Source organism: Pezoporus flaviventris, unplaced genomic scaffold (assembly GCF_033815535.1).
Source record: "Pezoporus flaviventris isolate CSIRO_AGI_PZ_B2104156 unplaced genomic scaffold, CSIRO_AGI_Pfla_v1 ptg000076l, whole genome shotgun sequence".
NCBI lineage: Eukaryota > Metazoa > Chordata > Aves > Psittaciformes > Psittacidae > Pezoporus > Pezoporus flaviventris.
Genome location: NW_026892624.1, coordinates 442,543 through 469,244, shown reverse-complemented (window position 1 = coordinate 469,244; position 26,702 = coordinate 442,543). Strand labels below are relative to the sequence as shown.

Sequence of the window (26,702 nt, the reverse complement as noted above, 5' to 3'; positions counted from 1 at the left end):
AAGAGAAAACAGCTACCTGTTTTCTCTGGGCTCAATATACAGACCAGTCAGTCTCACCTCGCACAAGTCTGTGGGACCTGAAAAAATACCTCTGTGGGTCCTGAGGCAAATGGTGGATGTACTGCCAAGCCATTATCTATTTGAGAAGTGATGGCAGTCTGGTGCAGTTACTGCTGACTGGAAAAGAGGAAACATTACTCCCATTTTTAAAATGGAAAACAAGGAAGACTCAGGGATCTACAGGTCAGTCAGTTTCACCTTGGTCTCCAGCATGGAGCAGATCCTACTGGAAACTATGCTATGGCACATGGATCATAAGGATGTGACTGGTGACAGTCAGCATGGCTTCACATGAGCAAACTGTGCCTGACAAATTTGGTGGCCTTTTATGATGAGGCCACAGTGCTGCAACTGAAATCGTCTACCTGGACTTGTGCAAAGCATTTGACACTGTCCCACAGGGCATCCTTGTCTCTGAACTGAAGAGGCATGGATTTGACAGACAGACCACTCTGGATAAGGTATTGTCTAGATGGTCTCACTCAGGGAGTTGGGGTCAACAGCCCAATGTCCAAGTGGAGACTGGTGACAAGTGATGTTTCCCAGGGGTCAGTATTGGGGCCGGTGCTCTTCCACATCTTTGTCGGCAAAATGGACAGTGGGACTGGTGCACCCTCAGCAGGTTTGCCAATGACACCAAGCTGTGTGGTGTGGTTGACACGCTTTTTATAAGCATTCAAACAGATTTCTGGCAGACATGATCTCTTCGTTATTGGAGGCTTTAAGATGAGGTCAGACTGGAGTGTTGCATAACAGTTCTTTGTTGGTTTTTCTTTGTTGGTTTGTGTTTGTGTTTGTTTTTTTTTTAATTCGGTTTTTGTTTTTTGTTTTTCTCTGTAAAGGGAACGGAATTTTAGAGGTTTGGAAGACAAGCGCTCTTTATGAGTACAGGTATACAGGCACAGGATATTTTAACTTAGTTTTGTGCATTTGGTTCTTTGTAGAGACCAGAGAAATGAGGTCAGAAAGAAAAGTAGCTAACACTGGAAATACTTTCTTACTTGTTCGTGTGAAGCGACATGGAAAAAAAAGAAAATTGGGGAAAAGATAGATTCAGAAAAGGAGGAGACTGAAGAGAGAGAAGGGTTGAAAAGAAGAAGAGCCTGTGTATATGTTCAAAGACACAATTTTAAGTAGAGGTAGGAAAAGCCCTGTTTGGTGTACCGTCAAGGAAACACTGAAATATACCTTGCTGAGTGCCCTAAAAGCAGATAGAGTTGTGCTAAAGATCAAGGAACTGAAGGTCTACTGCAGCAAAGGGAACTTTTGGGAAAGAAAAAAAAGAAAGAAAACGAAAAAGAGTTGTGAGTCAGTTTCGTAGTAACTTCTGTTAAACTAGTTATGTGTAATTTTACTTTGATTTACCTTAATAATCTGTACTGAAGTTCCAGCCTTTCTGTGGTGTCATGGCACAATGATTAAATGCCTTTTTGTTTAGTATCACTTTCAAAATGTTTCTGTTACTGTGTTTATGAGTAATACTTAGAATTCTTTTCTTTAGCTCATATGACTTGTTTCTCTTTTTGCTACTCTATTCTTATATTTTTTTCTGTAAGGAAATGCAATGCTTATAAGTGGCAGTTTGTAACCCTGTAATTAATTACATTAGCAATTTGCATATCCTTAAGATTAGCTCAATAAAAACTTATTTCTAACCAGTCAATAAAGCTCACTTTTTTCCCACACTATTTTTTTTTAGGAATGTTGTCTCTGCAATTTGAGAGGTGGGGCATTAAAGCAAACTACTGACAAGAAGTAAGTATAATACTGCTCGGGACTTTGTGAACTTGTTTTAAGCTTTATTCCCCACCCGTTCCCATGTAGAAAGTGTTTGTAAACCTAATCACGTGACTGTGTCCCTTTAAGCTGAATCATTGCAGAATTAAAATTACTAGTGCCACTGGCATTTTGTGAAATATTTAGGTGCTAAAATATACATTTGTTTTAGTATTTGCACACACCAACTTGTTCCAGATATTATCCTGCTGGCCTTTGTATAAGATAGTAATGGGAGCTCATTTGACATTGTTTGCATAGGCAAGTCTAATCAAACAGCGAAATACATTTTCTTCTTCTGTCCTGGAAATTCATGATTACAGAATTTAATGCAATGTCTTTAAACTTCTAGAAACAGTACATTTAATTAATCAATTTGAATAATATTGAAATAATGTTATATTTTGATGTGGTTTTAATATACGCTTCTATCATGCCATGTCAAAAATAATATTGTTGCTGATATCATGCTATTAACAGCATCAGTATTTTTCTCTATATTTGGATGATAGAATACTATAGCAAGTAACCCGAATGGATAAAATGGAGAGTGCTGCAGCTTAATATCTTTTTCAGCTCTAGTAGTGGAACAGTCTTTATGCATTTTGAATCTTTTCATAATTAATTAAATTATTTCAGTAGCCTAGCAATATCATATAGATACCTTTCTTTAACCCTTTGGAATGGAGTGGTAAGAGATGATCAAGTTGCAACGTTCTTTTCCACTTACCAGGTAAAAATTTATGTATCAGTGATTTGCAATTGCTTGCATGACCCTTGTAAATTGTTCAGTTAGGAGAAGGTTTATCGGAAACTCAGAGGACAAATCTTACCTTCAGCAAACGTTAATATTGTTAACCAACACATGAAAATTCTCAGCTGCAGAAGTGTCATCTCAGTAGAATTTATCATGCCCTTTGATATTTGTGATAGACGGCATGTTGCATCTTTTAGAACACGTACCTCTTTTTTTTTAAATCGATTCAAATGTTTTAGAAATGTTTCATAGGATTTACATAGAAAAAATCTGCAGAGGTTTGCAGGAAGTTAGTTTCTCTGCATAACTGTATCTAAAGTCTTTGGCTTTGCATTACATATCTCTGTGAGTTACTGTTACAGGTTTATGAAATGAGAATTCTGTAAAAGTAGGTCAATTTTTGTTTTCCTGTTTCTGCAACACCTTAGAGTGCTACACATGTTCACATGTTGAGTCTTTCATCTATCTTTTAGCATCAGGTGCAATTCCAGTTTTTGGAATATTGTGTTCTAATTATGCCTTTTTTTTTTTTTTTTTTTTCGCCAACAAGGTTAAAAATCCAACATGTGCATTCCTTTGCTCCTTCTTTCCCTTTCAAGTAACAATTAGAGAGATGGGATGAGCATTACTTAGATTTAAAGCTAATGAATTAAACAGGGTCTGTGTGTAACAACTTGCCATTATGGAGAGCTGAGATTTTTTTCAACAGAACACAGCAATTGTTTAGAGTCTGTTATGTTGAGACCTGTCAGAGTATAAAGGCTTGGGTGAAGATTTATTGAACAGGCATTTTATTTATAGCATTTCTGTACCATAAAGCTTGGATGGTTAGACAGTGTAGTTCTGCAGTTGGACAGGCAGCAAAGAAAAGGGTGGTAATAAAAGTTAAAAAGTCTCAATGCAAGTTTTTTTTTTTCCGTAAATCAAAATATAAACAATACTGTCACCATAATAAAATGATAAATCTACAAGCTTAATCAGCTTTTATTTGGGCTAAACTGTGTAATTTGCTGAGTGATATGTCATCTTTACCTACAGCTCTTATTTGACACTTAGGCCAATACAACTTCAGTGTTACATGACAGCAGTTTGTTTAGTCCTTGTATGTCATATTATATTTTTCCATATATTTTTGTCAAAGATGAGTTACTGAAATAGCATCATTCTAGTGCAGGAAAGAGAAATTATTTCTGCTCTATTGCATCACCAGCCTGCATTCATGTTAATCTGCTAATTTGCTCATATAATGTGTGTCTCTGGAAATCCACAGAAAGTGGAGCGAGGCAAGCATTCAGGGCTTACAATAAAAGAGGAAATGGAGTAATGATACAAGATGTACAATGAATGACAGGGAAAAAAGCAAATAGGAGTCAAGGAATGGAAATATTTCCTTTTCTTCAGATTTACTAGTTGACAACCCCCCAAAAAGATTTTAGAAGTAGTCTCAGAAGGCTACTCTTGATTAACGTTGTTAGCTTCTCTCTTTATATAATATGCACACACTGTCATTATAGGTGCTTCCACTGCTCAAAGCTGTCCAGTTCGTGCTGGGAATTACAGTAACAGCCTCATCAGTTTGCTGCTTCTGTGCATTTGTATCTGTAAACAGAAGGTCTTGATAGTATGTTTTGCTCTTCGATAGACTGTGATCGTAATCATGTTTTGTTGCCTAAGTTATTCAGGTCTGAGTAATGTTAATCCAAAATGCTGTGGTGATAAAACTGCACACAAATCAAATAGTGTGGTCTTTACTTATGCACCTGGGTAGCACAACTACAAAACCTTTAAACTTAATAAATTGCACATGGAAGATGCTTAAAAACAATGTTGCAATAAAACCACAGTCTGAAAATATATTTACATGAAGTGCTAGTGTTGTAAGTTTTGTTAAATACGTTTCAAAGAAACTAGGACATCCTAGTAAGGAAGGATCTGGGGATGGTTGCCATTAAAAAAAAACCCAAAACCAAACAAACCAAAACCCCACACAGTAAGTAATGAAACATCTTAAACACTTGTATTTCTATAGAGTTTTTTTTTGGTGGTATTCTTGACTTGCCACTTTTCACAGGTGGGCACATGTAATATGTGCAGTTGCCATCCCAGAAGTCAGATTTGGTAATGTCACAGAACGTACTCCGATAGACACTAGCAGAATACCTTTGCAAAGATTAAAATTGGTGAGTAGTATATTCATATATGCTTCATATATTATTTGCTATTAGGGTGTTCCAATATTTCAGATCTATTAAAAATTTGACTTGTGATTATTGCAAGGTTCATAACCAGTAAACTATTTTTAAGGTAAGGAATAAAGAACCAGAGTTTTATCAGGATGGGCTTTTTTTGACATATAATGACAACTGATTAACACTGTTAAGAGCATTTGGTATTTTATCAAAAGGAGTTTGAACCTGCCCTCCCTCAAAAAGAAGAATAACAAACTTGACCTGTGAAAGCTGTGAAAGTTTCAGTTTTGGAACTGTATTGGTAGGGAAAGTATTGAAACCCAAACAGGCTGTGAATATCCCACAGTCCATATTTGTGAGGTCTTTTGATTATGTATTTTTGCCTCAAGGAACTATTTATGAAGATAAATGGATGTATGATCTGCTTGGTACATGGTATCTCTAGCATCTGTGGCGCAGATATGCACAAAACAGATCACACATTATAATGGATGGAAAAAACTGTTTCCTGAGGAATTTCAAAAGCTACTGGAAAACCTAAATGAAAGTGCATCAGCTACTAGCAGTTGCATCCTGTGTTACATCTAGAATAACTGTCATTCAAGAAGGCTGGTGTACAAGCAGTGTAAATACTCTGCTATGTGCAATATATATGACTATCCTCCTTACTGTTTGGATCAGTTTTCTGGATCTGCCCCACAGTATTTCCAAAGTGTTTCTTGGTCTACCTAACCTTGTACTTGCTCATTTTGAACTATGAATCTTTGCATTACATTTTCATTTAATTATTTTTTGTATGTGTCTGTGTTTTGTAGTTGTACTTCTAAATGTGGAGTACAAGTTTAGGTTGTTTAAATTGATAGCCTTCTCTTCAAATGACAAACCATTCTACATTTCTGTTCAAAGTCTTAACACTTGTTTTCTCACATCCTTTAAAAAATGTCTTTTAAAAGATGCTTGAATTAATTCTAAATAATTGATTATGAAAGTATGGAGCCAAAATTTGTGAAGTTACGTGATTTGTGATTTCTAGGTTATTTCTGCTAAACATAAAGCAGTTATGTTAATAAGTTGTTTATAATTGAGAGCTTTTTCTTCTTTCATTCATGTAATAGAAAATTGCTTATAGTCCTTTGTGCTTTGTAAGTTCTTAAAGACTCCGTTAATATAAAATCACATTGAAGCACTAGGGATTGTATTAAGCTGTATATACTCTTGGTCTCCTGTGAGTCCCTGAATGTTTAGAAATATATTACTTACTTTCCATAAGTCTGTTTTTTAAAGTAAAAGAGTTTGGTTTTTTTTTTAATTGAATTAATATCGCACAGAAGGAACTTGGCTGAGTACAATTAAAATGTGAGAAAATGTACTTTATAAAAGCCATAACTGTAGTATTGCTGCAGGTAGTGGACAGTTACTGTGAAGAAAGGAAGCAGTTTATTCATGGTTTGATTCATTAAACCTTATTTTTCCAAGAATTAGTTCCTGACATTGAATTTATAATGAAATAGCTAGGCTTGTACTAATTTAAGGAAAGTAAGCAGTATGACCATTTTGAAAGGCTCTATAATATTTTAATGTTAATAGACCAATAAAATAGTACTCCTTGGATAAAGGAGCATTTGCTCTAAAAACACGAGAAGTCTGTCTGCTTTTAAATTCTGGCTTTTGTTGCAATTAATTTGCTGTATCTGATGGTTTTACTCTGTTTTGTTTCACAGTGAATATGCTAGCTAAACTGTCTCCTGAATAACATTGTGATATTCTGTATTAAAAGAACTATTTAAGGAATATCTACTGGATGGAATTGTATGGGTGCTGCATATTTTATCTAAAGTCCTGTGTATTAGATGCTTTCTGTAAATTATTTCTCTTGTTTCCTGAAACTTGGGGCTCCTACTTCCCTAAAGGTTGCTGTCAATAACCTTGTGTATACATGCCACATCATTCTCAAACCAAATGTGATCCTTACTTTAGTCTTGATCTGTGATACTACAGAATACTAGCTATGCTCTCATACAGACTTGACAGTTGGTTCTCTGCCTCAGGGGAATGCCAGGAGTTATGTACAAATTGATTCTGTTCTCTATCTAGGAATTCCTGTGTCCTCTTCCCCTTAGCTGGCCGCACTTACATTCTTGCAGAATCATAGAATCAACTAGGTTGGAAAAGATCTTTAAAATCATCAGGTCCAACCATCACCCCAACCACCACTGAGCCATGTCACTAAGGGCCCAGTACCCTTGTCAGATTTGTGCTCTAGGCCCTTCACTAGCTTTGTTGAAGCTTCATTATCTTTCATTCCTCTGTGTTATCATATACTCCATAATTTGGAGTGGACAGCCGATGCCATGTGACCTGCTGTTAACTTCTTTGACATACTGAGTGTTCTACTCTTTGATGTTAGCGCTAGGAATCTGTGAGTAATTGATTTGGGCCAGCTTTCCTGTTGGAAATTGTGGGAATTGCCAGTCCTGTTCTTCAGCACCCAATTCCTGCTTCACAGCTGTCCTTTTTGTTAGGTTAAGACATCTTTGTTTCATCAGTCTCCATTATTCGGAGTTACAGAGTGTTCACTGTGTAAGCAAAGGCAAGCTTTTACATTCTTTGTTGATACTGAGCCTTCATAAGCAATGATTTTTAACAAAAAAACACACATTTTGGGGCCTCTCTTTATAACGCATTTTATGTTAAAGCATGGGATAGCTAATAAATGTGAGGTGCCTTACTATGCCATCCTTCCTTTGGGTTGGGATGTTTTTTTTTAATTTATTTTTTTTATTTTTTTCATGACAAGAAAACAATGAAAAACAAATATAAAAGGATAGATTACATTCTACATAAATCCATACCAGAACTAGATCTTACAATGCAGGAGCAATTAGTTCTAGTAGCTTTAAAACTTTTCTTTCTATCCCCTCCCTTCCTCTAGCCCTTCTTTCCTCCATCCTTTCATTCACATCCCTCTCTCTGAAATAGTAAGAAACCAATATAAGCAGAACATGTAGTATTTTTGAAATCTGTAGAGGCTGAGCTGACATTTTCTTAAATGTAGCATCTACAAAGGAATATCAAAGAAGAAGTCAGTGTTTTATTTTTTACAAATAACATCTGTGCAAACATGAACGTATCGGTAGGTTTTTTTTTATAACTTTCCTAGTATGTATACTGATTGCTGTTAAATAGTTCTAATTCATTGCACATTTTGCGTTGAAATCAGTGTGTTTCCTGTCACTCCTCCGTTATTCCTGACTTCTTTGATTATCAGATATTCAACATATACTCATTCCTTCCAGAATCAAGGCTTATACTATGCTTACAGTAGCTCATAGCTTTAAAATGATATTGTCCAACTGTTTCATGTCTGTAAGTTGTTGGGTTTTTATAGAATGCCAGAATGTTTTCATATTTCCCGAACTTTTTCCAGTGTGTTATATGTACACCCATGATACTGATGGACAGTAGACTTTTTATGTGAAAGCAAAAGGCCTCCCAGGCAACCTCATTGGAGAGAGTATCCCACAAACACCCTAGAACATACAGATTCTCAACTTCACCTCTCTGTGACTATACCTTTTCCCTTTTACTTGAAACTTATGTAACTGGAAAAAAGAGATTGTCCTGGTCTCTTTTGTCAGGGAGTCAGGCTTTCTTCCTTTATTTTAAACTCAGCCTGGACAGTCACATCCATCAGACACTTTGAGGTCCAGTAGCCATGTGGAATGACAATCTGTGATTATCAAGCTAGGAAACATGTTGAATTCAGATGTTTATGCACAGATTCTCAAATTAAGAGGCTGGAGAGATATACCTCATCACACATTTTAAAACAATAGCTTACACAAACTACAGTATGCTGGCTGCTTGCAGATACTTAGTTCTTCCAAGTTTAACATGACATGAACAAGCATAAAAAGGTGGGAAACACACAAATGCCAGTTTAAGTACTGGTTAATCACAGTGAAAATGGTAGAGAAGATAAAAAGCAGGCAAAGTTGTAAAGAAGTGATGGTGTGGAGGGGGGCACATGAAAGTTGTCCAAACGTATATGCAGAATTTCAGCTGGTGACAATTTGAAATAAATGTGTGATTTGGAGGAGAATTTATGCCATTGTGAGTGTGGTGCGAGCTTCTATCCCAACGCAATTTAACAACAACTAACAATTTCCCAAAAGTAGTTAAAGCTTAGGTTTCTAGCTGAGTTTAGCCTTATTAACTTATTTTTGCCTTATTCTGTATGTTCTTAAAGTCTCCCAGGAGAAACCTGACTGTAAACAGCTTTTGAAAACCTGTTTACCTTGACCGTGTATATGTATGAGGCTTTGGATCATAGAAAACAGACTGCGGGTTCCTGTGTATGTAAAAGTCAGTGATAAAACTCCATTTTACTTTGGGAGGGGAAAAGCTTTTCCCCAAGTACCTAGGCAGTCTCTGCTTTCAAAAGAGTTTAATTACTCAGCTCTAATTATAAATACGAAATGTAGCTGCATGAAAGTCTCTGGAGGTGAAAAAGCCATAAACTTAGCCTTTAAAAGAAAGAATAAGTACTCTCTTGTCTGTCATTTTCTTTTAATAAGAAGTAGGACTTAAAAATAGAATTAAGTAAAAACACTATTATATTGCCAAGGAATTCAAGCCAACAAAAATATTGAGCCTAATGTCATTTACCCTTGTCAGACACGTGACTTACAATGAACCATAGACGTTGTAAATGAGAGTGTTTAAATGTTTCATCTGTTACAAAAGAAACATTTAAATAGGATCATTAGCATCTGTTCCTAAACCTAGATATTTAAGATTGCAACTCTAAATCATGTTTTGGATAGAATGCGTATCAACACAATAGCAAAATATATTATCTCCTTGTGATACTTGTTTTAAAATGCTTTGGTATTTGATTGTCTTTACAGGCAGACACTGCAATTATGTACTGAAACATGTACATAAGATGCCTTTGTTTCTTTATCAGTAGAGTTTCCTATTATTTTTGCATTTGAAATCCTATTTCTCCAACAAAATAGAGGTAGAAAATGAGTTTTGGAATAGCTAAAGTTGCCCTGAAGCTTTTGATGACCTCAAATTTGTATTTGACAAGTGAACCAAGTATAAGCACAAGTGTTCCTCTGAGTGAGGAATATTATTTTGAAAAGAAATCTACACTGTGATGATGACTGATGTACAAGCCTTTCAGTATCTGGCTGAAGCCATAAAGTTCTTTTTAGAAGCCTATACACTTTAAAATTTTCACCTGAAGGCAAATAATAGTGAGCTTGAAAGCCAAAAGATTACAGTATTGAAAGGTACATCAATTCTGAAAATACAGAGGTTTCTCTGTGGTATGCCACTGAAGAATGGAATCAAAGCGAAAAATGTGTATGAGCTTTTAAAAGAATGAAAATATATTGTACTGCCTGTCATTCCATTTTAATGATGTATGAAACCTAAAAAAAAGGTATTAAAGACATTTGAGGACACTGCTCATCTTCTGTGTTCTAATTTGTAATGAAATTCATTTGTTAAACTACAGTGGGTTACCAGAACTATTACTGCAGCTGTGTTTGTGAAGCAGTACAGAAATACTTGCAGGGATGTGTACCAGTGTTGCTATGCATTTCTGGTAATACAAAGAAGTATTGATTACTTTTCAACATTTACAAAATATTGCTGGAAGAGCAGTTGGGGAAAATCATTATACCATACATGCATTCATACATTCACACATTAACTAACTCGTTGCACACATTCACAGGCAATGGCAGCAAAACCAACAGGAATCTTGAGACATTTAAAAATATTTCAGAATAATTTTAAAATTGTTAATGAAATAGTTTAAATAGCATACTATATAAAAGTGTGCTATCTAAATTGAAAATTATGCGATAGTTCATTACTGCAGTATATAATTCATTAAAATTGTGGTGACTCATTGCAATCATGTATCAAATATAGTTTAGTGTATGTGCTGTAGTCAGTGTTCATAAGATTTTTAGTAAGTATGTTAGAAGAACATACACTGCTGGCTAAATAGTACTTACTGTCAGAATAATTTGCTACAATGAGCAGATCCTATTGCAAACTGTCAAATTTGTATCTTGCAGCAGTACCAGACTACCGAGTCTTATGAGAAATACAGAAAACATTAGATATGCGTGACTATAAATAATGTCTGAAAGCATAGACATTTTGTAAGAATGAAGGCAGTGTTTAAAATGTTAAGTAGTCCTCTGTATTTCTTTTTATTTTCAGAGAGGGTTTTATGATCAAGAAAATGGATTTTTCCCATAAAAATCCTTTGACATTTTTACAGATTTGAGTGAATAATAGTCCATAATAAGATGTCTACGTCTGATAGAATCAGGTCTGTGTTTTGAAGTTCATCTCTGTCTATACAATATGTATTTGCATATAGGTGAGAAATCTCTTGTCTATAAAATATGTATATGTGTATAGGTGAGATAATGTATGTGTTTTTTTTTTTGTGTCGGCATGCAAATAGACAATAATGCAACAAGTGCATGGACAATAATGCAACAGGTGCATGAGAAAGATAACTCACAATTTCAACAGGTAGGTGTCCGAAGGTGAATGTCATTGAAGAGCTAAATTAAATGCTGAGTTTTGAATTGAATAAGAAGGTTGAGAGTGAAGAATCATTTTGTTTTGTAGATAATATTCTACATTGTCAAGCATGGAATAACTCCTTGGACTCCAATTATTTCATGACAGGAAAGGAGCAACTGGTTGGAAGGAGGATCGTGTGTTATCTAAATGGTTTTACTTCTCATCAGTAAAAAAAAAAGTAAATTTATACTATTCCATTTTTTTTTTAATTATAAACCTGCTGAATTTATTTACCTTTGTTTTGGCTTACTTTATTTAAATTCCCTGATAAAGCTTTCAAGAAGGGTTTACGTGCTTTAAAGTTCAGGGCCCACTTCCAATTATGATTTGAGTATTTGTAGACAGTAATACCAAAAGAGCAAAAGTGCTTGTGGTTGTATTTCATAGCAAAGCTCAATTTTTTTACCATTACTCATTTGAAAGGTGTTCTATTTGTATCAGTAAGGTAGCAGATCCTATCAGGATTTCGTACCATAGTTACTGATTTGAGCTTAGCAGATATTTAATACTGGGTAAGTCACTTTGTGCATTAGTTACCTTTCTGTTTGTTGATACTGGTGTCACTAGTTTCTGAGAAGAATACTGTCTGAAACCTATGTAAGATTTTGCCAATACAGTGTTGCTAAGTGTTACTTTATGTCCCCAGGAATACTAATCATGAGTGCTGGTAGAAATTTGATTTATTTATGAATTAAATGTTTAGATTGCAGGTTTTTGAACCTTAATTTTCTGTTTAAATTGCACATAAAGTTTTTCTGTGGAAAAACTTTTGATTTACAAAATAATAAATGATATTGAAAAGATGAGAAGTAAAATGGACAGGAAAGGGACAGAAACATGTCTGCTGATGTAAGTGTAGTACTAGCAAGGATTTCATGTGTCCAGCGTATGCAAAATTAAGTAATTTTTAGAAAACTGGCAGAAAGAAAACAGACACCAGGTTTGTATCTGAAAGAAAAGAATTTGGAGACAACATAATCTTGGAGGACATGTCTCTGATCACCCATACACAAGGTGTAAGGCACTTTTATATTTGGTTTTATTGTTGCTTGTGTTGTTTTTGTAGTGGCTGTATACACACCAAACCAACATATTTGAAAACCTAAATTTAAATTGTCTAGGGAAAGCTATTTTTCCAGCTTGGCTTGGCAACTACAACATTCAGTTCCCTCAGGACCCTGGGATGCCCCTCATTGGGTCCCACGGATTTGATGTGCTTAGGTTGCTCAGATAGTCTTGAACCTGATCTCATCTTACAGTGGGAGAGACTTCATTCCCCCAGTCCATGCCTTGGGAGACATGGGAAGAGTGATTACCAGTGAAAACTGGTGCAAAAAAAGTTACTGAGTACAACAACATGCCAGCATGTTGTCACTAGTTCTTTTGCGTTTACTGTGGAGGTGTACATTTTGTTTAATCTTCCTTTTCTGACCAGCATATCTGTAGAATATGTTCTTACTATTCTTTGTGTCCCTTTCCAAATTGAGCTCCAGCTGTGCCTTAGCTTTCTTCATCCCATCCCTACACATCCAGGCAGCACCCCTGTATTCTTCCCAGGACACATGTCCTTGGTTCCACTGCCTGTGTGTATCTTCCTCATGTTTTAATTTGGCCGGTTGTGCTGGTGTCTTGCACTCATTGCCTGATTGCCTACACATGAGAATTGAGAGCTCTTGTGCTCCAAGAAAAATGTCCTTAAAGAGCTGCCAGCTCTGTTCTGCTCCTTTATCCCTAAGGGCAATTTCTCTGGAGGTCCCATCCTGTAATTCCCTAAACAACTGGAAGTTCGCTCTCCTAAAATTCAAGGTCTTGGCCTTACTCTTCACCTGGCCCATATCCCTGAGATTGTGAATTCCACCAGGGCATGATCACTCCAGCCCAGGTTCCCTCCAGTCTTGACCTCTCCGATTGGTTCATCTGGTTTGGTAAGCAACGGTCCCAGTAATCCTCCTCTTCTGGTTGGGTCGTGTCCCACCTGTATTAAGTAGTTATCCTCAATGCACCAGGGCTTCTGGCTGCTTATAGCTTGCTGTGCTGCTTTCCCAGGAGATACCAGGGTGACTGGAGTCCTGCAGCTGAATCAAAGCCTGCGAGTGTGGTGCTCCCTGCAGTTGAAGTAAGAATGATTCATCAACAGGGCCCTCTTGATTAGGTGGCGAGTAGGAAGCACCAATGATGAGGCTTCCTTTCTTGGCTTGGCCCCTGATTTTCACCCACAAGCTCTCAACCTGATCACTGCTGTTTTTCAAAGACAACACTCTGCAATTAATTTATTTATTTCTACATAGAAGGCAAACCCCCCACTTCTCCTTCCTTACCTATCTCTTCTGAACAGTTTGTAGCCACTAGTTGCAGCTCTCCAACCATGTAATTTCCCCTACCAAGTTTCAGTGATAGCTACCAGATCATAGCTTTCCAGCTGTGCAGTCACTTCCTACTCTTTCTGCTCACTTGTGCTACATAGTGTCTAAAGATTTGGTGTGCCTTAAGGGTAGAATGATGAGTAATTGCTAAATTAATTATTTGGACATAATTGGAAATAGTTGGAAACTCAGTTCAGTGAGAATGATTAGCTTTCAGAGGTTAAGTTTGGATGTTTAGTACTTCAGGCCACTTGTCATTTTTAAAGTTCTGTGCCACAAGGCAGTGCTGTGATGATTCTTGGAATGTTATTGTCAGAGCTGTTGCCTGAAGTGAAGAAGGTCCAATTCAGGCTATAAGCTTAAGAACCTGTCTACCAGGTTCATATTAGTTGTCCTTTATGATGCTGACTGCTATTTGAAGTAACATTTGTAAGGAGCTGCTGCAGAAAGTAGTAACTTGAGTTAAGCATCAAATTCGGAGGATTTGAAGTAACTCAAGTTAATGTTAACTGTAAACAGCAAGAAATGATTGCTGAACTGTTGCTAGGGATTGCCTTTTTCAAAGATTTAAAGTAGCTCTCTGTGAGCTTTCTTTGCATGCAGTTTCCAAGAAAATGGATAAACTATCTCTTTTAGGTAAGTTTTATTACTGGAAAAAATGGCACATTCATTTAGAGACTACTTATTTGTCCTTCTTTTGTCACCTCACTTTGTTTACAGTGGGGTGCTTTTAAGAGTCATTTTATCCTGCTGTTTTATTTTGCATCCCATTGTTATCAGAAGAAGGTATGGTCTCTTAGATAGCCACAGCTTAAACTATAGATGAGTGAAACTACCCCAAATGACAGAACATTTTGTTTCTGGAGGATTGGCATATTTTCTCCTATATACATAGTGATGTGAGATCATTTGCTAGGCACATCCAGTATGTTTAACTGTGTGGTCTTCAGGAACAGATGTATGTTGTTTTCATTACCAGCAAGCATTACATCTGTCTTGTCAGCTCTGAACTTAAGCAGCTTACTTATTCCTTGCACCTTATCACAGCAGGGCACTTGGCAAGCTGAGAGACTACAATGTCCAAGTCTGACAAATGTAAGTCATAAAGCGATGTCAACATTGTAATGATTGCACTGCAGCCTATATCATCTTCCAAATTCTCCAGTAGCCTATGTGTTATAGAGTGACACAGTGTGACAGAAAGTTCTCTTTGTGAACAGTCAGTGTTGCTGTCTGTTTTTTCAGCAAAGATGTCCAGAGGTGCCCTAACAAAATCATACCAGAACTGGTGTAAAATTTATAAAACGAGCAATGAATATGTTAACTTCCTATTGCATAAGATTTAACTTTATGAAACTGGGCAGATAAAAGGGTATATAAATACAACTAGAGACTCTGGAAAATATCTTAAACTGGGTTTAAAAAATTATATATTCCTCTGCTTTTTGGACATCAGAGCAGTAGCAGATGAGTTCTTGTGCAAGTGTATTTACAGTGTTTGTAAGTCAGTTGCAGAGGCAGGCAGCTCTGGACCCAGGTCTGTCTGCAGCAGAGTGGCATATGTCAGCGCACAGCAGGGTTTCCTTGGGCAGGGAAATGCCAGGGCAGCAGAAAGATCCACCAGCTCTCGCAAGAGACACTGACGAGGCCTGGGCCTTGCCAGAACTGCAGCCACTGGCGTACTTACACAAAGCATCCTAGGGAGCACAAAAACCAGGGCATGACACTGCAGTTTGTGCAGCAGAAGGGCATGCAGGAAGGGTGTAAACTCCCTATCAGCTAAAAAGGTGAGTTCGGTTGGTGGTCATCACGCTCCTAGGAAGAACTTGGTTATGGTATCCACCTGAGAGAAAGCTGTGCCCTCTGCACTCAGTGATGTGGCTATCCAGACAGAGCTCCCATGGAAGCATGCTGCTGCCCAGGACTTAAGCTGCAGGGCATGCCAGAGCCTTTCACTGGTAATTGGTGGCAGTAGTGAAAATAGTTGCGTCAGGTGTGAGCAAGCACCTCCTAGTGGCAAAGCTACGTGAGGAAGTAGAAAGGTTTGAGGAGCATCAGTGAATCTGAGACACTGGGGATATCATTCTGCCCTCCCTGAGACAGAAACAGGAACAGCCATCAGACACAAAACCACAGGATCAGGGGAATCCTGTATCCTCCCCCCACCAGGCAGAAGGCAGTAGCTTAAAGGGTGAAAGGAGGCAAATCCATGCCTTTCTACAACAGGTATGATGCTCTGGATGTGGAAGCTCAGTCAACTGATGATGTGGATAGTGGTTCATTTATACCAGAGGTGTTGTTGCTAAAGTAAAAGACTACCCCCTGTATCAAGACCCCCTCCACAAGGAAGAAAAGGCAGGTTATATTTGATTCCCTTTTGAGGGGGAACAGAGGGTGCAATACACTGAACAGACCCTCCTTTTAGGGAAGTCTGCTGGCTCCTTGAGGCCCGGCTTAAGGACATCAATAGGAAACCTAGCCTAGTACAGCCCTTGGGTGATTACCCGTTACTGCTCTGGTGTTTTGCTGGAACTCATGCAGTTTGTGAAAGTGATTGTGTTATACTGATTCCTTCTCAGAATGAAGAATTGGGCTCAAAAACTTGGGTAGTTGCTTTCCACCCTGTTTTTAATTCAGAACATTAATTAAAACTGACCCTTCCTGTAGTTTCATTTTTGATCATAAAAAATCCATTGAAAATTGTTGTTTATGTTTTCCTGGAGCATTTGTGCCACTCCAAATTTCTGAACAAATTGTAAAGTACTCCTTGAATCTATCCATCTGCTTTCTGTACTCCACAAGTCTGATGTAGTTTTATTGACAATGGCTACTTTTTGCTTTTCAGCTTTCAGTTAAATAGGATATCAGATTGTAGTATAGGAGGTTGACAGTTACCATTCAACTTTTTGGTGATTATTTTTAATAAAAGGAATGTTGGATTTCTGGATACAGTGCAATTTTAATGAAATAATGAGCTTCCTGACTACAGCAGACTGAGGTTTGTGTGATTTCTGCAGTGATAAATTGACTCTGTCAAACTTTCCAATCTAGCCTAGTGAAATATTTTACTATGAAAGTTTAATTTTCATTCTTTATTTATGAAAACAGTAGTACTGTCACAATGTGTTATCATACAAGTGCCATTTTCTGTGATTTATTTTAATGAGTGTCACTTGTTGATACGTTTAGTGATTTTTGACCCATATTTAATGCCAAAACCTCTAAATGTTCTGAAATAATGAGTCTGCCGTTTTTTTTTTTCTTAAATCAACACATAACATGCAGTTGTATCTTATCTCAAAAGCTGTAGTGGTAGTTTGTTAGATATGGTGGGGCAAAAGAGTTTTACTCTGCTTTTTGTGATTTTTTTTTTTCTGGAGAGACCTCATACTTAATAAAAGCAACTATAACAGTTTTTAAAATAGTCATTTGTGTAACTTTTCTAAAGAAGCTATGAAAATGCTTCTTCTCTAAGAAACTTTATTAGCTCATGCTCATTTGGGACTAGAGGATATACAGCACCTTGCTTCTTTACAGAAAGTGTAGCCTTATGGGCAGTATCTATACTTGAAGTTCAGGAAATTTAAAGGTGTAATATGCACAGCTGAGTAAAAGTAAAATTGAGTGTTTGATAGTCTTCTGAGACGTTTAGTTAGGTTAATATTATAGACTATGTACTTCAAGCCAGTGATTAGGAAAAATAAAAATAAACTGAAAAATGTACCACAAATGGCATATATGCACTATATTTTTATTTCAATACAATTTTTTTGATTTAGCAAATAAAATGACTAAAAGTTATCAGTAAAAAACTTTATCACATTTCTTTCACTCTCTTGAAAGCTGGTATCATTATGCTATTCTGTCTCAGTCTGATACAAGGCTAAATATGAAGCATTATTACAATTTATTAGTTCATATATGTCCATCTATGCATAAATTATGATTATTGTTCTAATAAATGAGGATTGGTGCTTGCAAATATTTCAGTTTTGCACACTACAGTTTTCCCAGATTCGTAAGGTTCTGCAATCCTTAAAATTCCACTCATAAAAAAGAAGAGAGAACCTTCTATGAGTAACATAAAACATTTAGTAGCAAAACAATAAAAATATGCAGAGATCAGACAACCTAGCCTGAAGGAGGACCCCACAAAAGATGTATGGATGTATAGTTCCTTCGCACTGTGTTGATCTAAAGTTCAGCTGTTGCCTCTTTCTGCTCTACTATAATTATCTGCATCACTGAAGGCAGAATCTATTCAAAACTTCTTAGAGCTATAAAAAAGTAAACTCTGATGCCAGGCAGCAGTCACGTTCACCCTATTACTCCAGTAAAATATTTCTTCTGATATGTAACATACAATTATGGTACAGACTGTTATTCTCACTGAACAAATATGCAGTTCTGTGTGAGATGTCTGGGCAACTCTCATAAATCTTCAAAAGCTTGATGATACTTAGTAAGTATAATTTGGTAGAATAATAGTTGTGTTACCTTTGCTGAGAATTAAGGCAGTGATTCTTAGGAATTGCATACCTTTTGTCTAGAAAAATAAACTATCCTTATTGATATAAATCAATACTGGTACAGCTGGAATTCTCACAAATGCAAATCTGGCAGTCCCTCACAGATAATCAGGAAATGGAATGTGGTGTGTAGTATAGCTGTTTTGCCTTTACAAGAATCATTGCAGAATGTTTCTCTATATTTTTATCATCTTCATGATACTGCTAAAATGTAGGATATTCTTACCACATTTGCTTCTTTTCATTGTGTGAAATTCTGAATTTGAGTATCGCTCAACTTTCTTGTTTTTGCCATGGAACTGGTTATGCAGTCTGGAGAGATAATGCAGAAGAATTTTATAACTTCAACAATCTGTGCAGCCTATCTTACTGAATTATGAAGGAAAAGCGTTACCACTTCAGATAACTTCTATACTTAGAGCTCATAATTCCACAAGGGAATTAGTGTGTCATGCTTTAATTAGCAGATGAGGACAAAAGGCTTAATTGACTTCTGTACAGCTGGGGCTGCTGACTTCTGACTTCTTGAAACTCAGGTGATAGATTTGCAAAATGTTCCTTATTCCTTTTAAAAAAATTTATTTGTTACTTATTAAGAAAAATAAGATTTGCTGTTCGTTCTGTTTTCAGATAAAACATTCAGTTTGATGTGGACTATATTCATGCAATGGAACAGCATCTTAATGAAAGTCACAGAAATGTGTTTTACACTTCATTATTACAGCGCAGTACTGGAATTTCCTTATTTTTACCGTGTTATAATTTTTACAAAGTTGTTAATACAATTGTTAATATTTGTAAAGTAAACCAACAGAATAGAAGAAAAATGAGGAAAAATATCAAACAAGAAAGAACAAACAAACCACGGGTAGAACATAAGATCATATATCAAAATTGTTGTCACTAAAAATAGTGGCCACAGAGCATTCCCCTTCAAAATGCTACACAAAATATATCTTGTAACAGTCTGGCCTGTGAGCATTACCAAAAGTATTCTGAAAAAGTTACCTTGAAGGAATACTTTGTTTCTTACCTTGAAGGAATACTTTGTTTCTAACAATTTGGTTTTGCTTCAGTTAGGAATAACCTCTTTAAATCTTAACCTTATGAGAGATCAGATTCTTAGCTTGTAGGCCTCTTCATGATGAGCATACAAGACCTGCACACCCTGGAAGAAGAAAGCTAGGTGGATGCAAACAAAGCATAGTGCTGAAAAACCTTTTCAGAGTCTTATTTCCTCTGTAGAGTTTAAAAGCCTGGATGAGCACTAGCATTAGCTTGATCATCAGGAATTGCAGTTACTGAACAATAGAGTCTAGATGATCTCTAGGAGGGGCTTAGCTGATATATCCCGGGGTGGAAGGCATAAAGGAAAATGACTCATTTAAACTTCTGTGAATTTCTCATACTTTTGGTATTACAGTACAAACTAGGAATCCCGCCAGACTGACACAAAGGCAGCAGGAAGCTTCATAATGTATTGCCAGAAGAGTCTTGCAGAACCCAGTTACAATGGCCTGCGTCCCACAGTCCAGACAATCACAGCTGGATCCTGGAGCATACAAGTTGCCAGTCAGTTCCTGAATATAGCATATTCATCACTTCTAAATGTTTCCTGACCATTTTTTAACAGTATTTTAAAGATGAATGCTTTCAATATTAAATTGCAGTTACTCAATTTCAATATTTATTTTCCATTATTTTCACTAGCACCGATATCAATGTATTCTGTGTTTTATCTGTGGCTCCTTCCCTCCCTCCCTCCATCTGTTCTGTTTATTTGCTGTTGTCTTCCATTCACCCTATATTGCATTTATTCCATTTACACAGTATCACATCTTGTTTCTTCCCTTTCAGAGTTGCCCAGTCACTATTTCTTTATGCAGACAGTCCAAATGTACTATCTTACATTTGTAGGAGCCCTGGTATTTGAAACAACAGCAGTTAACACTTCAGAGATCATGAGGCCCATTATATGTGGTTTATATTCCACTCACACACTTACTGAATTTTTATTGTGCTGTTGTTCCTAACAGTTGCTGTTGAGCTTTTTTTCAAAACTGTCTATAGTGAAATGCTTCCTTTATTTGAAGAAACTTTTGAATATCACATTTGTGGTAAGAAAAGAAAAAAGGTAGATGGTTTTTTCAAGTCATCAAATACAGCTGTCCTTAAAGAAAAGATTATAAATATTGATGGATAAATTTTCTTTTGCTCATTATCACAGTGTTACTGAAAACATAGCTCTCTGTTAGCTTTTTTGTATGTGTGTTAATTAGGGTCTTGGGCACAAAGTCAAGCTCACTCATAATAAAAACTACCTTGCTTAATAAACTGAGATCTCTTAAGCCACATGGATTTCATGTCTTATGAGGTGTTATGTTAGCATGATTTTAGAATGGAATTAAGGTACTGATTTTAAAGGTAGTAGTGTGGGAAAACACCTTTGTAGTTCTCTAGGAATCGTATGTCTGTGTAAGTTAAATATATTTCATACATTTTATGATGATAATGCTAAAACAGAAAAATCCTTTGGCTTAGCATATTGCACAAGTTCTTGGGAACAGCTTTGTGTTGCTATTTGAAAAATAAACTGAAGTTATGGGGAGACACAATGGCGCAAAAGTCTGCTTTCCTCAAATTCACATTGCAAGTCCATAGCATAGACTTCAGATCACTGAACAGCCAATTTTGAATAATACTGCTTTTCAAATTGAAGCACATTCAAATAGGGGAGTAATTTGCATTATATCAGACATCTGTTATGTATCACCTGATGTTGTGGCTCATATTTAATGCCTCTTGCAAATTATAACTTACAGTAGGTATATTTTTGCTTTCATCTTTTGGAGGAAAGAAAAAGAGAAGGGGAGGATTCAGTGTAGAAGCAGGAAGGGAGTTGTTCTGGAACAACTTTTCATAGGGTGGGAGTACAGATCTCTTGTCTCCCAGGGATGACTAGAATAAGTTTATCCTAGCTCTAATAATGAAATCAAAGCTGAAGTAGCTGACTCTAAATGTGAAGGGTGAATATTAAATTGGTTTGGCTTCAAGCCAACAACCCAACCAAAGTAGTCTGTAAATTAGGACTTGGGTATTGGCCTCTATTTATAAGCAGGGCCCAGTTGCCTCATTCTTAGACTTTACTGCCCCACGTTTTTTGTGGACTGTCCCGTAACATGTCTAGCTGCATCCTTGAACACAAATCTCCTTTCCCTTGTCTTTGTGTTATACTGTTATAATCTAAGAATGGCAGAAGCAGTGGACTGAGCCCCGCCTTACTAAGAAAGCTAGGGGAATTAAGTCTTGGCAAAGATTACTGCAGGGACGCATCCAGGATTTGCAGGCCTAATCTGCAGGAAGCATTGTAAAATTGTGAACTAACCTCCCTGTAACATAATCACTTAAAGTGCCCTTCATTGGCAGCAGCTAGAGTGTTCTCATCCCAGCATCTCTTTGGTTGCATACTGACTGCCGCGCTGAGGAGCCCATCCTGTCTTTTTCTATCTAGTGTCATGTACTAAACTCTGCTGATTCATTTCAGTTTTTCTGGTGAGATACAGTCTTTTGACCCTTTCCCTATTCTCCATAGGTAGCAAACCCAAGGTGAGTATTAGCTTCTTCTGCTGCGTACCTTTTTGGTGGTATGCTTGCTGGTGGCAGGAAATTCCCTAATCCTAGCAGAGTTGAAGCATATAAAGAACTGAAATATTACTTAGAAATTCACTCTCTCAAGGGACAATTATTCCCTGCTTAACCCAGGCACCTTCCCCATTTTTGTCTGGACAAGCTAAATGCTACACCAGACCAACAGGTAAGAGTAATTTAATATTATTCCCTTATTGATATTCTGAGCAGTCTTGAAAAGAAAAAAGCCTCTTTCTTTTCCATGCATTGACCCTTGAATTGACACATTGTATGTCTATGAATATGTAACTATTATGCATGCAGTTAGATTTGTTGGTGGCCAGTGACTGCTAAGATATTTCTTTATCTGTGCAAAGCACAACTGAAGGTTTTCTAGGTTATTACTCATAATCATAGAATCATTGGAAAGTTCATCTAATTCCAGCCCCCCTTCCATGGGCAGGGACACCTTCCATAGCCAAGGCTGCTGAAGGCCGCGTCCAACCTGGCCTTGGACACCACCAGGAATGGAGCATTCACAACTTCTTTGGGCAACCTGTTCCAGTGCTTCACCACTCTCACAGTTGCTTTTCATGTTAATTGCTTTAGCTAGAAATAATAGCATGTGGTATTCTTCGCTACTAAATGGTGTTTTCTTTCATTGTTGTATATCCTCCAGAGAGGAATATGAAGGAATTCTCTTGATTTCTGGTCTGAGGAACAGTAAAACTTCATATTCTGTAACAAGCAGTCTTGATGTAGTCTTAAACACACTGTAAAGGCAGCAATTCTTCTAGAAAAAAAAGTGGAGATATATGAAGTATCACTGTCAGGTATGTCACAGATAGCTACTGCCCAGCTAACAACAGTTACCACTTGATTGTGTAGTAAGACCCAACAGTTACCACTTGGAGGTGTAGTAAGACCCAACGCAAGCTTTATTTATTTCAAATTAATGGAAAGATTTCACAAAGTATGAAACATCTTTTGGGACAGTTACGTTCACTGACTTGGGTGTTGTAAATTCTTTTCCTGTTCTTGGATATGCAAAAAGGAGCGTGGCTGTACCTGAAGCAGGCTTTTTGCTTTTCTAAAGCTTTATACTGCATGCTCTAGAAAGTCTCGTCAAGATGTAAGTCATCCCAAAATAAAACACTGCAGGCCTTACCTATTTACTCAGCTGTTAATGAATAATAAAAGTTTCTTACATGGATATCTGCACACCTGCCTTTTTAAATTGTTGATGAGAGGCTAATTTTTAGATTTTAATTTGTATTGTAAAAAGACTTCTGGTTATTGGGAAAAAATTGTGTTCAAGCTTCTATAAATAAAATGAGCCTTGAATTGTCACAGATTTTGTCTAAACCTGAGAATATCCACATCCTTCCAAACTCAGTGTCCAGGTGTGCTCTGCAGCTTCTTATCATCTGGAACAAAACTGGGTCTGCAGAGGCTTCCTTCCTTCTTTGTTTTGGAAGGACCTGTATGCACATGGACTGTAAGAGGACTTGTGAAATCCTCTGTGTACAGGCCCATGCAAGAAATTGTTGGGAAAACAGGGTCTAGGATGAGTTGTCACGTACTTTCCCCCCCCCCCCCGAAATAGCTACACCATCCTTTTAAAATACAGTTAACATCAATTCATTTCTGTGAATGATTCACGGAACAATTCACACTGTTTGAGTAAGCTGTGTCTGTCAGTCAGTGAAATCATTCAGTTGCTGTCCTGTACCATTATAAATTTCTGTACCAACATAAATTCTGTACAACAGAAAATGTAAAGAACTTATATCTAGAAAAATGAACTGATTAACTGAATGTGGGAACTTTTTTGTTCTCTTTTTTGATTTTCAGTGGACATGTACAGCGACATTTAATCAAAGTCTGAAAATGTTTTTCTAGTATGGAAAAGTAAAATGGCTATGAAATTTGCATTCATTAGTGAAAACAAGAGAATCATATGAAAACACATAATAGTAACTTTAAATATTATCAGTCTTGCTAAAGCAAAAGCAGCATGTTATTTCAATGTTCTGTTCAAAGCATTCCATTTTCACAAAAAATGTTTTTCTAGAAATTCACTGTGGCAGAAAATAGCATTATGCATTTGAGCAGATGCACTGGCTCACTGCTTGAAAGATGGACACCTGGGGTCTTCCATTAGACTTGCAAAGAATATGGAAATATTGCAAATGAAACTGGATAGGTAGAAAATAGGTGAATGTGCAGTTTCAAATTCTCTAATTAACAGCCTTTTGGTGTTAAGAGTATGTGACTATCTGCATTCTCTAGAGTTACTGGTTAAAATGTGGAGATTCTTTTTGTTTCAATGCGCAGCTCTGTAGGGAGCTGATAAATGGATTTTTACTGTAGAGGTCTTCCTGAAGACTAAAGACTGCTGATAACAAGCATCTGTGAGGAATGTGACATAGTTCTCCATTTTAATCTGAATTTTTATCTTATCTTTCTATATTTGTCATTTTGTCCTGGCTTAAAGCCACAGGTAAGGTTATTATTTACCTTACTCACTGTCATGTTCATCACCAGTTATATTGTTTCTGCATATTGACAGTCACTTGTAAGTAATAATTGCGATTGCTCTTGTTTAATGCTCTACACTTCTGACAAGCTTGTGGTGGTTCTGTGTGGATTTTTTTTTAAATCTTTTATCCTGCTATGTGATTTAAAGCAAACATTGGCAAAATCAAGTGTTTCAGATTGCGCATGCTGGCTACATGGTGGTCCGAATAATTTGCCTTACAAATTAGTAAGTTATTAGTGCTGAAGTAGCATCAGTATGAGCAAAAGAAACCTCAAGAGATCTTAGAGTGAAATAATTTATATTGTGGTTGACACTCTGCCCTGTTGAAGATCTTTGCATTGTGCCAAACTCGAGTGTCCTGGGTCAGGTTTCAGATGTGTTGGGTTAATCTTTGAACAACTTGCATTGGAAAAGTCAGGAGGCAACGCAGATGTGCAAAGCCATGTTTCAAGACTCACAGTTCAAATACCTGCTCTGACACTTGCCCAGACTGCTAAAAGGCAGCTGCTGCTTCATTGTTTGTCATAACATCCAGGGAGGGTACCTGTGCTGTTTACTTTGCCTGAGATAGAGCCAGTACACAGCTAATAACTCTCCAAGTTGCATTTAGGAACTTCTTCCTACTGAATCTTCCAAAAGTATTTGGTAAGACTTACACCTTTTCTTTCACTCTTCTGCCAAGCGACCACTCTGATTGTACTGCAGTAAATATCCATGAGTGCTAAACTAGGTATGAAGAGTTTCTTTATACTGAGTGAAAATTCAGTGCTGTGTAATTCAGTGTACTTCCTTCCTTCCAAAATGTATTTAATATTGGTAGTGTTGATTACTTCTGTTTTTTTGCAGTGAGAAAGGCTTCTGTCTTAATATCTGCTATAAAATTTATATGCAGTTGCACTGGATGTATTTGATACATGTTAGGTTTTCATCATGTTTGCTGAATTGAAAAACAGGCAAAAATTAATGTGCAGAAATTATACCTAATAACGGAAAAGGAGTATCATTTGTCTCCAGGATACAGCAAGGAACAGAAATACTGCCCTGCCAATGCATGACAAACCATATTTACTCTCAAGTTTGCATTTCTACAGTATTTAAATTTAAATTGCTTTAGTGGGAGCACTGAAACACATACTGTCTTTTTTCACTAATAGGAGCCAGAATAATATCTTTATTACACCTTTTGAGTATCTGCTGGTACTGCAAAATCCACATTGCTTGGGAAGTCTATTAGACTTATGAACTAACTTGACCATTCATACAAATTACCTAAACAATGAGAACAGACTGAAAACTGACTTTAATTAAATTACATAGAACTTTGCATAAACAAACACAGAGCATAAATATATAACCCCAATATTTTCCACCTACCAACTGTTCCTTGTACTAAACAGACTTTTTTTTGCTTGCTTTTGGTGTACCATGTGGTATACCAGTTTAAATGTGAATACGTGATTGGATATTTAGAACTACTTTAGTAGTCTTGGTGTTCGTCATTGAGTACAGAGCTTCAATAAGTTATACTTTTACACACTCTATTACGCATCTTACCATCTTTTGTGGGGTTGTAGGGAGTATATTTGACAGAAAGAAGTTAGTTATTAAAAAATACAGCTAAGGACAAAGAAGTTGCTCAAACTTATCTTTTTACATAAACAGGGCAGATAAAAGATTGTTGCGCATATGCGGTCATATTTATAATACTTTGTATTGGCAAATGAGAGGACCATGTTGCTTGTTTAAAAATATGATTATGTAACGTTGAAAAATACCACCTATTTGAATTAAAGCATTCCTGGAGACGTTTTACTTAGGTCTTCACTTTTTCTTCAACCCATTATTGTGAGGTTTGTGTGTCTCTGTCAAATTTCAGAAGTCAGTAAGTCAAAAGAAGCCTATTACTAATTTTTCCCATATTGCTGTCAATAATTGATGGAAAAGTAATGGTCAAGAGAGGAATCTTCAGTGAAAGTAAAGATCCTAGCAAGGTTAAAAGGTGTTACGCCTGTACTCATAAGCAGAAGTGAAGAAGGTTCAAGCTGAGATGACCTCAGGTATTGAATATAGTAGATTACAGATAAAAATTAGCTAAGGAACATCTCTGGAAATGATCACAGTGAACATCTTGACCTTAAATCTGTTCTTTTAGAAGTATGTTAAAGAAAATGAAAGATGCTAGTGAGTCTCTGGAACTCAATTCAAACCACTTTGTAAACTCCATGAGTTCAAGGTGCA

The 26,702-nt window shown here is 36.7% G+C and overlaps 1 protein-coding gene across 1 annotated transcript in view; it reads left to right on the top strand.

The window, feature by feature from the left end:
* Positions 1-26,702, top strand: part of KDM4C (lysine demethylase 4C) — a 267,977-nt gene that overhangs the window by 193,759 nt on the left and 47,516 nt on the right. Inside the window, exons 16-17 of the mRNA XM_061473111.1 lie at positions 1,760-1,815; positions 4,665-4,773. Coding sequence (XP_061329095.1) covers positions 1,760-1,815; positions 4,665-4,773 — 165 coding nt within the window. The remainder of the gene's footprint in view (positions 1-1,759; positions 1,816-4,664; positions 4,774-26,702) is intronic.